General features: G+C 40.0%; 1 protein-coding gene across 1 annotated transcript in view; it reads right to left on the minus strand.

Moving 5' to 3' along the window:
• Positions 1 to 15,169, minus strand: part of helz (helicase with zinc finger) — a 51,021-nt gene that overhangs the window by 17,310 nt on the left and 18,542 nt on the right. Inside the window, exons 16-21 of the mRNA XM_054603906.1 lie at positions 12,357 to 12,536; positions 9,945 to 10,046; positions 8,114 to 8,292; positions 3,865 to 3,983; positions 1,833 to 1,978; positions 815 to 962 (exon numbers count right to left, since the gene is read on the minus strand). Coding sequence (XP_054459881.1) covers positions 815 to 962; positions 1,833 to 1,978; positions 3,865 to 3,983; positions 8,114 to 8,292; positions 9,945 to 10,046; positions 12,357 to 12,536 — 874 coding nt within the window. The remainder of the gene's footprint in view (positions 1 to 814; positions 963 to 1,832; positions 1,979 to 3,864; positions 3,984 to 8,113; positions 8,293 to 9,944; positions 10,047 to 12,356; positions 12,537 to 15,169) is intronic.

Genomic DNA, 15,169 nt, shown 5'->3' on the forward strand with positions numbered 1-15,169 from the left:
GACTCGCACAGGACTATCAAGCTGACTTGCATACCACATTTTGATTTCGCAAGATTATGATAATGTTGTCAATGGTCTGACATGTGTGCTGTATCCAAGAGACAGGAGTTAATTCCTTTGGCATTGCTGACAGTTTGGGAGCAAAATGAAGAAGCAGCCGTTTTTTAATTGGCTGGAACTGGTCAGCAAAGGGTCAGGGGTCAGACACACAGCCAATGACCACAAATGAGTCTTCAGAGTAACTAATCAAAGGCTAGGACTGTCAGTGAATCATGCACCATGGGTGTCATTGTAGCTACTAATTAAGATTATGGGTTTCAACTTCAATTATGATTAAAAGAGAGTGGGTGTGATGAGGCCAAATCAACAGTGCTGATCATTCTGCTTTTGACTTCAGTCAACTAAACTCATTTTAATAATCTAAATTAAATAACATGTCATCATTATCAAATCCTTGAATTATTTATAACAAACAGGGGTCTACAGCCCAGAAACCATCATGCAAAAAAAATAATATTGATAATTTACACAATTAATCAAATCATTATGCACCTATACAAGCACAGAGACAAATGCAATGTAGACCGACTACCATGCAGCCTGAATAATACAACTTGTTCTCAGGTGGATGTAAACTTTAAAAAAAAAAAATCAGATATCATCTTCTCAGTTTGTGAGAAAAAGGAAGTTGTATTAAATCAAACGCTTACTTGATAGATCTCATACTGGCTCTAATAACATTCAGCCCAAAAAATGTATATGCAAACACCACCAGGCCACCGCAGAACAACTAAACCAACTATAACCTCCATACCTCTGCATTGTTGTAGTAGGCAGTGCTGTTCTTCTCCTGGACATCTTCTCCTCTGGCTGTGAAGAAGGTCAGGGGGTAGAAGTCCTTATGGGAGGGCTGCTTCCCACTTGCCATCAACTTCCCATCATAAAATAATTCAGATGTGTAGCTGTTGGAAGAGGAGAGGAAGAAGCAGAGAGAGAAAGACATAAAAGACAAAAAGAGGAACGCAAAAAGAGGGAAATGTTAGAATGGAGTATGTTTGTGCAATGATATCTATCAGAAGTTACTGATAATCTAAGATGTATCATCATATCATCATTCATCATGGCATACACATTTTCCTCTAATACAAGCTGGGGTATATGATATTTTGGAGAAGTTTGGAATCATGACCACAATTTAAAGTTCTGTATGTATGAACTGCACTTGGTTACAGAGCATAGTATGTTTGTAATAGATGACAACACAAACATGTTTAATGTCAGAACGATAAAAGATGCATTGTGTATGTTACAGGCAAGCATGTTAACAGAGCATGATAACAAATAAAATGTATTTAAAAACTGAAAACTTCGATGTGTTCCTGAGGGTGTAAGTTTTAGCGCATGTGTGTGTGTGTGTGGGACCTTTGCTGCACCATGGTGCCATTAGGCCCAGCTAGACTGCATTGACTAATCCAATACAGTCACTACAACCCACTTAAACTGAAAAAGTAAAATAACTCGCACCATACATAATTGGGGTAAGGTATGTACTGCTAAGCCCACAAGTATTAAGATGGTGGAGAACATTTTTGAGGCTTGTAAACATTCGTTTGTGTCTGCTTAGAATTGACAACTTGTCATAGAGCTATTGTCAGTCTGAACTTTTTTACTGAATGACTCCTCTTTCCTATCTGGACAACCCATGTCCGTCAATTCTTCACCTATGTTTCCCCTTTTCCTCCTGACCCGGTCCTCCCACCCTCTCTTCTTGAGTATTTCAGTCTCTCCTCCCACAGTTTCAACACTCGGCCGTGTTGAGGGCTCACACCTACCTGATGATAGCTTCGTGAGAGCGGTAGTTCTCGCACAGGAGGATGCGACAAGGGTATTCAGCGGGGTAGTGCTCATACAGCCGGTCCAGCAGTGACACATGAAGGTTACGCTCACGCGCAAACTCGCTGTACACAAATGGACTGAGCTGAGGGACACAAAACGGAGAGAGAGGGAAAGTTAGTTTCAAAGCATGACGAAGGTAGTTTACCATTCTCTCACATCATCGGTTTCCCTTTCTATTGAACTGTGAATTTCAATTCAGTACACTGAATACATTCCATGTCTAACATAGTGGTGTCAAACCATGTACCACACAAGCTTTAAGCACACAGTTTTTTCACACACACAAACACCAAACTCTGCATCAGGTGGTTTCATGATAAGGTTTTTTTCACCTCTTGTTGAAACTTTGCTAATCAAATGAAATCCCATGTAGTGCTTGTCATGGTTGAAGTCATTTTGCACTCCATGGCATATGAGGTAGCTCGGTGAGTCAGGTCTACAAGAATATCTTGTGTTTGCAATCATGTATGCTTCATTTTTTAAACAAAATTTGCCTGGCATGTCATACTTTGACAGGATGGAATATACAGAATAAATCCCCTACTTCAACGTGTTCACAGCAGTCTGATTTGCTAAATCTTTACTGTTGCCGACAATAATGCAATTTTTGGTTCCCCCAGGCACAATGTTCTTTTGTTAAAAAAAAATTGAATTAACTATGTTGAGGGCTGTTCTTGTTTTGAGAAATGTAAGTTGCAACCTCTTCCATCTGGGTTTATATGCCTTTAAGTAACAGACATTGAGTTGCAGTTATTATAGTGGAACTTACTCGCAGTGAATTTACAGCAGTTTGAGAACATGCCAAATTCAAATCGATTTGGAGTATATATTCAGCAGCCAGTCTTGGTAACAGACCTGCTCCAATATGGCACTGCTTTCCAGCCAATAGCATTTGATTGTCTGATACCAAACCACAGGTGGCGTTTTATACCTAATCTCTTGTTATAGCAATAAATCAAATAAGTGAATAAATAAAGCATGAATCAGTTATTCAACCAATACCTAGAACAGTATTAACATCTTCAATGTGTAGTGAGCTAGATTTGTGACCATCATCCTGATGTGCTGTAATTTAGATGAGTTTACACATTTACAAAACTGACCACACACAAACAAGACCGCAATTTATCCTTTTTTTTTTTTTTTTAAATCTTAATTCAAGCCTGAAAGTGAGAGGGTCTTCTAGCTTTAATGAGGCCGCACAAGGTCAATAAGAAAGCAAACAATCAATAGATGCCTTAGCCTTCATTGGCTATTCAGTCTGCTCTTCCACTGCTGAATAATGGAGGTAAACTGGTAAAGTGAGAGCAGACAGGAGAGAGTGAAGAGACGGAGAAATACAATAGGCCACATCCTTCCGTGGACTAATTAAGCTATTATATAGGATAGAAAGGTGGAAGGAGATGAGCGTGAGACAAAGTGATTGAGACAGATGGATACAAAGGTGGACGTTGTCTTTTAAATCCGTTTTTCTTTGCTCCAAGAAATAAAAGAGAGAGAGAGCGAGATCAAGTAATTAGAGCAGCTACTGTACAATAGACTCCTGCCTCATCTTCATCCGCTGCCTACTGGTAATCCTCTGCCACGGTCTAAAACCAGGGGGAGGAAATGAGGGTTTAATTCCTTGCGTTTTCTTACAGAGCTTGACTGATGCGAGTTTATATTTGAGTCATATGTGGCTGAAGTGGTCTGCAGAACCTCAGCTCTACAGAGGCAGCTGTCTGTTCTTTTGTATTTGGAGTAGTTATTACTTCTACTTGATGTCTCAGCTACTATCTGCGCCTGTATTACATCCCTCCTTCCAAACATTCTATTCATTTATTTTGAAATTCAAAGAAAGGTCTTTAATTGTCTGGGAGAATTAACCGTAGATCCTTTGATGTGCATTTACATATATCTGTTAATTGGTAAATAAGCAAAGAAATGATGCATTTATTTTTTTCCACTGGAGAAACTCTTTGTGGTTACCTGCATATGGTCTCCAGCCAGCACGATGCGGGTGGACTTGCTAGCTAGAGCAAAAGGCATGATGGTTTCACACTCCATGGCCTGGGCGGCTTCATCCAAGAGGATATGAGAGAACAACCCTGCCAAAACAGAAAACACAACAACATCACTTTAGAACTTTAAGTTGTTGACGCTAAACAAAAACAGTTGTACCGACACCCAAAATGCACAATTGTTTAACACTTGAGAATCCTGTTGATAAGAAAAATAGAAGAAAAAAAGAATATATTCCAAGAAGTTACGAAAATGGATCCAGGGGGGTAGGATAATGTGTGTGTGTGTGTGTGTGTGTGTGTGTGTGTGTGTGTGTGTGTGTGTGTGTGTGTGTGTGTGTGTGTGTGTGTGTGTGAAAAGATACTGCTAAGATGGAACTTATATCGTACTTATTATGGTTATAATTTAGAAAGATATACTTTCATATAAAAAACATTGCTATGTTTAGTATAAGTTTCAAAATGTATTAAAGTCAGATCAAAGCCCAGGGAAGATTACCTACATTGGCACATTAACAACCAATCACTTTGTTCACCAGGAGCATTAAAACCCTGTAACTGTGTCATCCTCTCAGTCACTTTTCTTCTCTTTCTTTTAAACAGCCCTGCAAGCCAAAAGGCAGGGTTTTGTGGACGTTTTGAAAGGGATTGAACAGTAGCCCTACCCTGATTTAAAAAGCTCAAACGGTGCTCGGCAATATGAGGGGAAGGGATGAAACGGCATGGCAAATGAGTGCTGGAGCAGGGAGCGGGGAAGAGAGAGGCTGAACAACAACCAGCAAACAGCCTCTGAAGCCCAAGCGGAATTTCTACAGGAAAGTATATGCAGATATGAAATATGACGGCAGAAAAATAACAAAATAAACTCAGCGACTGTCAAGAAGTAAACAAACAGCAGAAGCATAGGCTGGCAAGAAAAGAGGTGGAGCAAATTGATTTGAGGAAACATTCACTGCTTTGTATCAGCCTTTGAACAAATGCCTGCAAAACGTATTGATTTATTTTTTTTTTTTCCCTCAAACTAAAAAGCCTCAAGCCAGTGTTCTCTCTGAACTGTGTGCAACTCATTCAAGGAAAAACTAGCATTGTTCCTCCCCTGTGGTGCTGATAAAAGGCATACACCTTTTTTTCCTTTACAATGGCCCATACTTTTGCATACACATTTACATAATATGTATCCATTTAAGCTTATGAAGTGAGAAATGTCCCATCACAGCTGGAAAATGGTGAACCAAACAAAGTTTTACTCAAGGAGAGAGTTTAGCACAGGTGGAACTCAAACCAAAATAAAAATATGGAATAAAGCATTGCTAGATTTACTCCTTTTTCCATTATGTATCCCTAATAGTATGATTTGTTAGATGGTAAGAGCATACTGCTAGATGTCACAGAGGTCACACTGATTCCAAAGTTGGGATGTAATATGCATAAAATAATGCTAAATGAGTAATCTCTGGATAATAGGCATATACTTCAAATGATTCCTGAATAGGTTATATATAGAGGATGAATGAAAATCAAAGCTGCACAGTTGTCACTGTGTTGAAAGCAATGCATTTGTGGTAATGTCATTTTTTTCCCAACGGGACTTGAAATCATGTGTATGTGCTACCCTCATATATCACATAGTTAATTATTGAGGCAAGGCACTTTTGTTGACCTCATCCATGAATTGTAGTCAACAGTATCCCTACTGCTTCACGCCTACATGTTCTTTTACTTCGATCCACATGAATACGCAACATTCACAAATAATGTTCATGGGTCATAACAAATGGAAATGTTTCCCCATGCAGAGAGGTGAAGACATGGAGGGAGGCAGAGACGGTCTTAATGAGCACCAAGTTGACACAGAGGCAGTCATGAAGGAACAATGACCTTAATGTCTCACCTGGGAGATAGCTGCCCGCCTAGGGGGGAACCCAATCTCTGAACTAGAGATCCAAATTACATTACTGGTGATGCCATCTGTCTTTGGGCTAGTAATGGTGTTTGAATTGGGAAACAGTGGTAAAAGAAAGGAGGCGGAAGGGATAATAAGCAGAGGTGGAAGGGATCAGAGGCCCAGTGTTGCACGAGTGATTTCGGGGAAAGATGGCAGTTTAATAATAAATGGCGGTTGCTTCACCCCACACCCCCAGTTTCTCACATTCTCCCTTTCACTTTGTCTTTCTACCCTTTTCACACTTTTAAAAGTGAATTGCAAGATCTGTGATCTGTGAAAAAGTTAACTACCGGGTAAAGATCGGGTTTAAAAATTGTGTCACACCATGTTAAAAATGTGGCTACTGCTCAAATTTTGGTTGGGAAATTATTTTAGGATAATCTGACATTGTTTTGGTGCCTGCCAGACAATGTGAACCCAATAGGAGCTGACTTCCTTTCAAATAAATGGTAAATGGACTGTACTTGTATGCCCCCTTTTCTAGTCTCCGGCACTGTAGTGTAAAGCGCTTTTACACTACATGTCATCATTCACCCATTCACACCCATTCATACACTGACGACAGAGGCTACCATGCAAGGTGACACCTGCCCATCAGGATCTGTCTAAGCATTCATATTCATTCATACACCGAAGAACCAGCCTGCAGGAGCAATTTGGGGTTTAAGTGTCTTGCCCAAGGACACATCAGGACGACCCTGCTATACCTCTGAGCCACAGCTAACAACATTCCCTTATTGACCAAAGTATGAGCTATAATCTTGAACCTTTATCAACAGGCTGCAAGATCCAGCAGCCTCCAGACAAATCCATATTCACCTGCACACGTCGGCTAAAAAGTGAAAATACAGCATCGTCTTTAGTGCACACGCCTCTCCTTTACCTTCAAATAAGCTAATTTACAGTTTTTCCTTTTAAGAGTGGTTCGTTTGACAAATTTTACTTGCTTGCGCTTTAGACCTAATAATTAAATGTGATATTCTTTGTATTGTTATTGTATAATTGTCCTGTGACTGAGCAGTAGCTGGCAGTATTGGCGACAAACACAAAAAGGTAAACTGCATGTCTTCCCGAAAGCTGTTTGCCTGCTTAAGTCAGTTAAAGACATCAGGACTGCCCTAGGAACAGTAACATGTATGACAGTTTGGAGTTTATATGTAAACATCTTGGACTGAATGTCAGGCTGTTTTATTCTCTTTAACTTTTGACTAACCAATGTGGTGTGCAAAAGGCTTTTACTGTCCATTATTTGGGTTGCCAGAAAACAGCCTTCTACGATGATTGGACGCAGAGCAAGAATGAATGCTTAAAGTTATTCTTTTTCAGGGGTTAATGTAGCTAAAGACATCTAAGGGTGCACCTATAGGCAGTCAACCAAATTATGTATTTATATATATATTAAAGAAGGACACCCACACAACTGCATACATGAGCAGGGCATAACATTTGTGGGTCTCACTCCTGAAGATGGAATTAGTCTTACAGGCACACCAAACCATGCATATTTCCACATGCCAGATCCCATACCTAGGCCACAAAGAGAGAGGAACATCAGCTAACCAGATATATAATAGATTTTTTGGGGGGCATCTGTGTGTTTGGGGTGGGAGATTTGTTATTGCTACTTAGTAGACGCGCTGGCTCCCAATTGCCTCGTTTCCCGACGATTTTCATCACCGCCGAACACAAGGAGAGCCGGAGAGATGAAGCGTGGGGGAGAGGGCTAATAATGTACAATACATTAGAAACAGGCAGATGGTGTTCCCAAGCAACAGACAAAGCCCCCTCTGCTGACACATTAAAGTCAGTTATTAGCCTGCAATGACAAACTGGTTGTTTTCCATGTCTTTCACACAACTTAAATGAGCTCCATTTCTCTGTGCTGGGCTCCTGCCAACACTGGATATGAGAGTCACTGAGGATGACCAAGAACAGAGACTGAATCAAATTTACATATTTATATTGAGGATTTTTTTTTTTTTTTGCATAAATATATTTTCACATAATGCAGTATATCCTATTAGAGACTACCTTTACTTAAATTGTTCACCTTTTGATTATTTGTATGTGCTGACTGAATTCTATTTTTTGAGGCTATCATTGTGTTACATCAAGGAATTGTAATATTTTGACAACCTGTGCTCATTCTTCACATGTTCTTTGAACAATGTGAATGGTGTTTGTCGGTTATCCTGAAACCCCTCAGGAAATTAAAGGTGATTTTGACTGCTCCCACACTTGAGATGACTACATATATTGTCATGTGACTCACCGGGCTCCAAGTCAAGCTGGCAGAGGTATTGGGAGGTGCTGAGGGTGACCACCACCACGCGGTGCCTGAGGATGTCCTCCCTTGTGGGCATCTGGAAAGTGAAGTGTGTGTTGGAGATGAGACAGTACTGCTGGACCAGTGGGTGAACCGTCTTCACCCAGCGGTTCCTGAAGTATACCCTGGAGAGAGAGACAAAAGGAGGACTGTCAGAAGGGAGAGAAATAACCAGAGGAGGACTACTTCATCACTCTGATGTTCACATTCGGATCTTGTTTGGGTTTATAAACCTGTATTGTGAATGAAATGAACAGTGAAGGCAACTTTTGATTCACATTTTAATGAACTCAGTCCCTATTGTTTCTTGCTTGATGTGACCAGTTCCCTTACCCTGCTTTATCTACTTTTAGGTCTTCTTACAATTAAAAGATTGAGGTTAGGGAGTGCAACCCTACTAATTGAGTCTGCAAATAACTCCGTTGTTTCAGGACCGGCTACATATATATTTTTTAGACCTAATCTGGCATCTTTTATGCCTCGGTTTCACTTCACACAAGGCCGACTTAGTATTGATGTTGATATTTTGCAATGGAGAACAAAAGCATCACCAGGGCTCAGTGAGTACAATTAAACGTTTATTGTGCCTAATTTTACAATTGTTGATGTTGATCGGTCCCTTTCAACACTAGGGCCCTGAATATTCATACAGGGTCTTTATTCTTGACTGAGCCCACTCATCCAAAAGGAGACAAGGGGGAGTTAAGAGAGGAGGTTGCTACGGTGATTAAGGGTCAATTCACGCTGGAATCCACAGAAATCAGACAACCTACTCGTGTGAATCAAGTCGTTTGATTGCCCATTGTCCCTGATCTTAACAAAAAAACGGCGGTCACGTTAGGGCCTGGCTGGTCAAGGCAGACACTGCTTTCCTGTCCTTTGTGACCTCTGGGGTTGCTGAAATGCGATTAGAATCGCTGATGCAGAGCAAGGAAGTTGTGTGTATCCGTGAGTGTGTGTGGGTTTGTTGCCTTAAGGTGGAGTTACAAATGCAGGAGAGTTCGTGGTGTCTCTAAAAGTTAGGAAATGTCTTTCTGTCACTGCTGTGGGCCAAAAACAATCTCTGTATAATATGGATGTATTATTCGGACCGCAGGCCTTCCAATAATGTTAACCTAGTTGATGTATAGATGAGTGAGTGTCATACGGATGCTCTCCGGCTAGGATGGTCACAGCTGACAGAGAAGCAACAGCAACTGAATACAAGAGATCCAATTTAACTGAACTGCAGTTTATGTTAAGTACAGGCAATTTAAAAGGCAGGCTATTGTTTTCTTATGGAAAATATGGTATTTAATATGTCATCTATGCTAATTCACTCTGTAAAAAGCCACTTTTAAATACCCGAGCATTTAAATACAAGGTTAAAGGGTTTAAATGGCTCATAGTAGACAAGCTATAACTCCTCTAAGTCATGAATGTGGTTAACTACTAGACAAAAGTGTGCTTTGGGGGGCTGTAGACTTCAAATATACATGAGTGAACAAGTGATTTGTATTTTAACGGGATGTGGCAAGTGTTTTTTTCAACTGGAGTCTGGAGTAAAGCCTGGGTCTTAATGCCTTTACAGTATATACCATCAAAACGTGGCTCATTGTGGGTCTTTGATCACATGGCAGCCAATAGTACATACAATTTCAAACTGATTATATTAAAATATACCTTTATAAGCTATTTTGCTTTAAGACACCATTGCATGTTTACATTTCTGTGCACACATACACAAGGCACATAAAACCTGTTTCTTCCCGTAGCTATCCAGCTTTTTTTTTTTTACCTGAGAGGTCTGGCATGCGCGTTGCCTGCTTCGACGTAAGGATGAAGGTAGTCCTTAATGTAAAGGTCGGCTGCACTGTTGGAGTGTGTGCAGATCAGGACCCTGTGGAGACAAAAGACAAAAAAAAAAAGTCAGAGCTGAAGTATGATGCACAGTTTCTGCAATACTCAATGGAAGAGATCTCAAAACCATGGCACATTAAGCCAAAACTATCTGCTTAATTAGATACCACATAAAAATTTTAATGTTTAAAGCGCTGGTTTCCTTTATTTGGTATGACTGGAATACAAACGTTTTTTTCAAACGTCAAGCTCTACTTCAGCTGTTTTATCAAAGAATATCTGTCTTAAGAGACAACGCATGCAATTTAATATAATATATTATGTTAAAAGGCTTTGAATCAGATGTTAATCTCAAATTGGACTGCTCAAAACAGTAGATTTAAAGCAAGTCCCTTTAAGCCTCACAGCGTGTACAGTGATGGGGATAGCAGAGCCAGTTAGTTAGAATTGAGCTTCGCATAACTGTCTTTTTTAGTTACCCATTTAAACGCTGGTGCAACATCACTGCGAGCGACAGATATGCAGAGAAAGCTCGGAGCATTTAACATGTACAATAACACACATTAGGTACACCTGACTACGGTCAATACAACATCTTCATCACTTAACAGTATGAAGCGCAGCTGACACAAGTCCAGAGGGGTCACATCCCCCTGTCTTGACTTTTAAAATATCTATAATTCATGCTAAAGATAGAATATTAAATGCATTCACAGTGAAATGAGGAATGAATATTACATTGCTACACACTGTTTTTTCTTTAACATTTCATATATACAACCCTGTCTCCCTTATTCATACAGCAAATGTGAACTTCTGTCCAGGGGACACTGTCCGAGGTATTACATCCATTTTTTATCAAGACGAGGGAGCCATGCATGTATGTGCTTGTGCTATATTGCTTCGCTTCAAACGCAAGAAATTGCAGAATTTCCTGTGGGTATCTGAACACAGTGAGGGAGCTAACTAATGATGAAAAATGATAATCGAAGGAAACCTTGCGATGTTTTATTTTTACAAACCATGTGGCCCATTGTAGTGATAGAATGTGATTGGTTGGATTATGGTTTGCTGGAAAATGCATTCCGGCCCAGGAAAGATGATCAAATTAACCATGTGCACCGACCACAAATGACACAAATTCATCCAAATGGCCAGCACTCTTTGTCATTGAATGATGACAAATGCACACCACTAAGTATATACGCCAACACAGCACACAGCACACACACACACACACACACACCACAGCTTGACACTTCAGTCAGTGTTTTCTTGAACGTTTAATGTCAAACCCAAGGCTGCCTCTGCCCTGGAGTAAGAAACTGAGGCCACTGCACAGCAGAGCGCCCCCTGCCACCCCGATCACACCCTCTGACTGACCTCCATTGCCATCTGAAGCTTTAATGACTGATGCCAATTTTATGCCGACACAAACACCCACCTGCTCACATCTACAGTCCCCTTTCCATCCCTAAAAAACTCAATAGCACCAATTATTTCACAGCGGCTGGTAGCAGTCTACAAGTTCAAAGAGGGAGGCTTTTAAACATATGGGCAAGAAAAATAAAATCAGTAATGTTTAAAACATGTTGATTCTACTACATTATACTGAGAGGTGTTCATTTTTGTTTTGTTTTCATCCAAAAACATACACTCCATTCTATAGACAACCCCCATCATTATAAATTATAATATCATAAAGTTAGGATGTATTGAAGGACTGCTGTATTAGACTATATTATTTTTGGCTCCTCTTGGTGATCTTAATAAACTGGCAATAAAGAGAAGATTGATGAGTTCATGGGTAAACATTTTTTCAATCCCCATGAAGCACAAAATGACCATAATATCGGTGGGTTTGACAGGTTTGTTGATCAATACCAAAAACTGAAAATTGACTTCACGTGTACAGAGTTTCCAGCACTTAAGCCGACACCCATTAACATGACAAAACACCCCAAATTTCTTTCCATCTCGACACCAAACACCTCTCAAGTGCTGAAAGGAAAGAGGACAGTGCTCCCAGCTATCAGGGTAAACATGCCACTCCTGAAGAATGAACCATCATTTTCAAAAGCAAAACACAAAGCAGTGTTATTAGAAATGGAATCGCTTTGAGACACATTGCTGTATTGTCCAAAACACCAGATAACCTTGGTTATGAGAAAACCCCGATATCTGTCACAAAATAGGTAGGTTGATATTAAAGAAATTAGAGAGAATGGGGGTTTAAGGCCGGTAAGGACTCGTAAAGGAGATGCAGATATCCTACAAGTGGCCAACAGAGGTAAAATAATATGCAACAAATGTTGAAAAAAAAAAAGAACAAGAAAACACATAAACAGACCTGCTGGTGTCCTGGCGGAGGATGTGTTTAACAGCCTGAGCCAGGGTGAAGGTCTTGCCGGTGCCGTAGGGTCCAATGATGAGGATTGGGGGCAGGGGAATAGTGACGGGTGTGGTGATGGCCAGGATGGCCTCTTTCTGCTTGGCATTCAGACGGGGATCCAGCTGCTCGTCCCATTGCCTGAGGGCGGATGGAGGGCGAGGAAATTATTAGAGAAATCAACTTTTAATTAACTTTTTCTTTTTTTTTTTTTAGTAGCTGTTTTCAAGCATTAAGATAAAATATCACCTTATGAACAAGTAATACATTTCAACATGAGAGACACAAAGAAACATTCTGTTTTTCTAATTAACCTCAGTGGGACAGCGATAAAGTTAGAATATTTTTTACACAGAATGACAGGAAATGTATGCAGTCTTTTGCTAAAATGTTCAGGAACATTTCTTGGATGGGGTCATGTGTGAATGGGATGAGGGATGGATATTCAGGGATATCTGTACAAGACCTGTTAATATTTGGTACGACTGTGTTGTGAATGAAAGATGTAACATTACACAAGCAAGTAAAGAGGTATGTCCGTCTGAGGAAAGACGCTACTCAAGAGGATCAAGTTAAGAAAAGCACAAGACTTCCCTAATGACGTGTTTCTGATTCAAGATGACAAAAAAAACAACATTTCTTATCTCGCAATCTGGTTGAATATTAAATAGATTACAAGAATATTGGCACTGCACAAAAACAGGTTGTCGGCCCCTATTTAGATGTTTGCATGGGGAAACTGTGGCTCAGAAGGGAGAGCGGGTCGTCCCTCAATCAGAAGATCGGCGGTTTCGAATCCCCGGCTCCTCTAGACTATGTCGATGTGTCCTTGGGCAAGACACTTAACCCCAAATTTTCTCCCAAATTGCCATCAGTGTGTGAATGGGTTAGAATGTTCCGATTGCTAGCCCCTGTCATCAGTTTATGAATGGGCTAATGACTTGTAGTGTAAAGTACAAGTCCATTTACCATGTCACAAACTCTCACTTTTGTTCTCATAAAAAAAAAACACATCTATGGCCACCTTTACATTAATGTGCAACAGGCATGGCTACCTTCCTACCATAAAAATAAATAGTGGCAGCACTTAAGAAACGAGAAATACCGTCAAGGGGACCAGCCCATATTGACTAATACACAGAGGTGGGTGAATGTGTTTCAAACAATACAGATGGGTAGAACAAAGGGATGCACATACATGATTTCTTGCACATACTCTTAAAAGTGTGAGGGTATTGTGCATGTTGCATGTGTGTGTGTGTTTGTCTCCTAGCATCACTGTCCTCATTATGAACACCGCATCCTCTGAAGCTGGAATCCACCAACAGCAATTGATTGAGCTCTAGTTTGGGGGGCTGCGAGATATCTCAGTGTTCAAGTGTGTGTGTGTTTACAACAGAGGTGGATGGATGAGATCAAGGTGTTAGGAGGGGCGAGAAACTTCAACTCTTTTATGCCGACTATACTTTCACTACAAATGCAATCGAGGGTGAGATAGGCAAATCAACCCTCTCCTTACTCGAGGTTATTTAATGCGTTTTGGCATCCGAACTAAGAAAAAGGGACACAAAGCTGAGACAATAGTGCAAGCTGATAGATCTGGTGGAACATCTAACACCAAGGTGTTGATAATGCATCATTTACAGCCTTAGTATCCTTTTGTTTGGGTTCCACCTTTATCTTATCAGAACTTCTTAATTCTCATCAATGACTGAAGTTAGAGGCATAGTAGCTCATCTATTACAGTAATTCAACCACATCTGGCTTATGAAGGTTTTTAATTCAATGAGTAAATAAAGTGTGATTAATCATTTGAATGCAACTGTGAGCATATAAACACCTTAAATACTTTAAAATGAAATAAATTTGGTTACTGTCCCACTATAATAACCTCGCTAAATCTAAAAATGTAAATGGTCAAAACAAGGCATAGGTATAATTTTAAATGGGTATTTGATGCCCATCTTAACATCATCCGTTTATGCAAAAGGTAAAACTTTTAATCATAGCACAAAATGACCATTAAAATGTTAGTGTTTTATACTAGTAAGGTGCAACCTCAAAAACCACAAAACCAAGATGCAATGCTTTTATTCACCATCTTGTATTGTATATTTGTGGTTGCAAAAGTGTGTGTGTTCTTTTTTATATATATATAAAAACAAACAGCTTAAGGGCCCCACCACGCAGGGTGTATCTTCCTAAACACTGCCGTCAGAACCCAAAACAACCCCCATATAGAAATTGTGAAAACACTGTGCTAAAACTTCAGCTAAATTCTTGAACCACATTTAATGAAACACTCTCACGTATCTAAATTCCAATTAAACCAAAAGTCTAACTCAATCATATTTTGGAGACTAGATAAAGCAGCAGCCACGAAAAAAATAAAATCACAGGGGATTATGTTTGTCTGTAGTCAATAAAGATTACTGCGTGGCTCCCATCACCTGTCCTACTTCAGAGGGAGACTTCTAAAGCTGCAAGGAGCTGCCAGCGTTTCAGAGTGACCGACATGTCAGCAAGGCGAGGGATATTCTCTCAACTCCCAAATCGATGTGGTGTCCCCTCCGTCAGGGTATTTGTCAAGCTAAAGTGATGTGCGGGTATTAAAAGGAATTTCTCTATAATAACTGACTTAATTTATTAGTATTACTATGAGACTTTTCTCCATCCCACCAAGGCAGTAAAATTCTCCAAGAGTTTCCACTAAATCAATGAAGTGAGACACAGAAGGTGAAAACCATAATCAGGAAAAAAATATTGATGGCAGC

Source organism: Anoplopoma fimbria, chromosome 9 (assembly GCF_027596085.1).
Source record: "Anoplopoma fimbria isolate UVic2021 breed Golden Eagle Sablefish chromosome 9, Afim_UVic_2022, whole genome shotgun sequence".
Lineage (NCBI taxonomy): Eukaryota > Metazoa > Chordata > Actinopteri > Perciformes > Anoplopomatidae > Anoplopoma > Anoplopoma fimbria.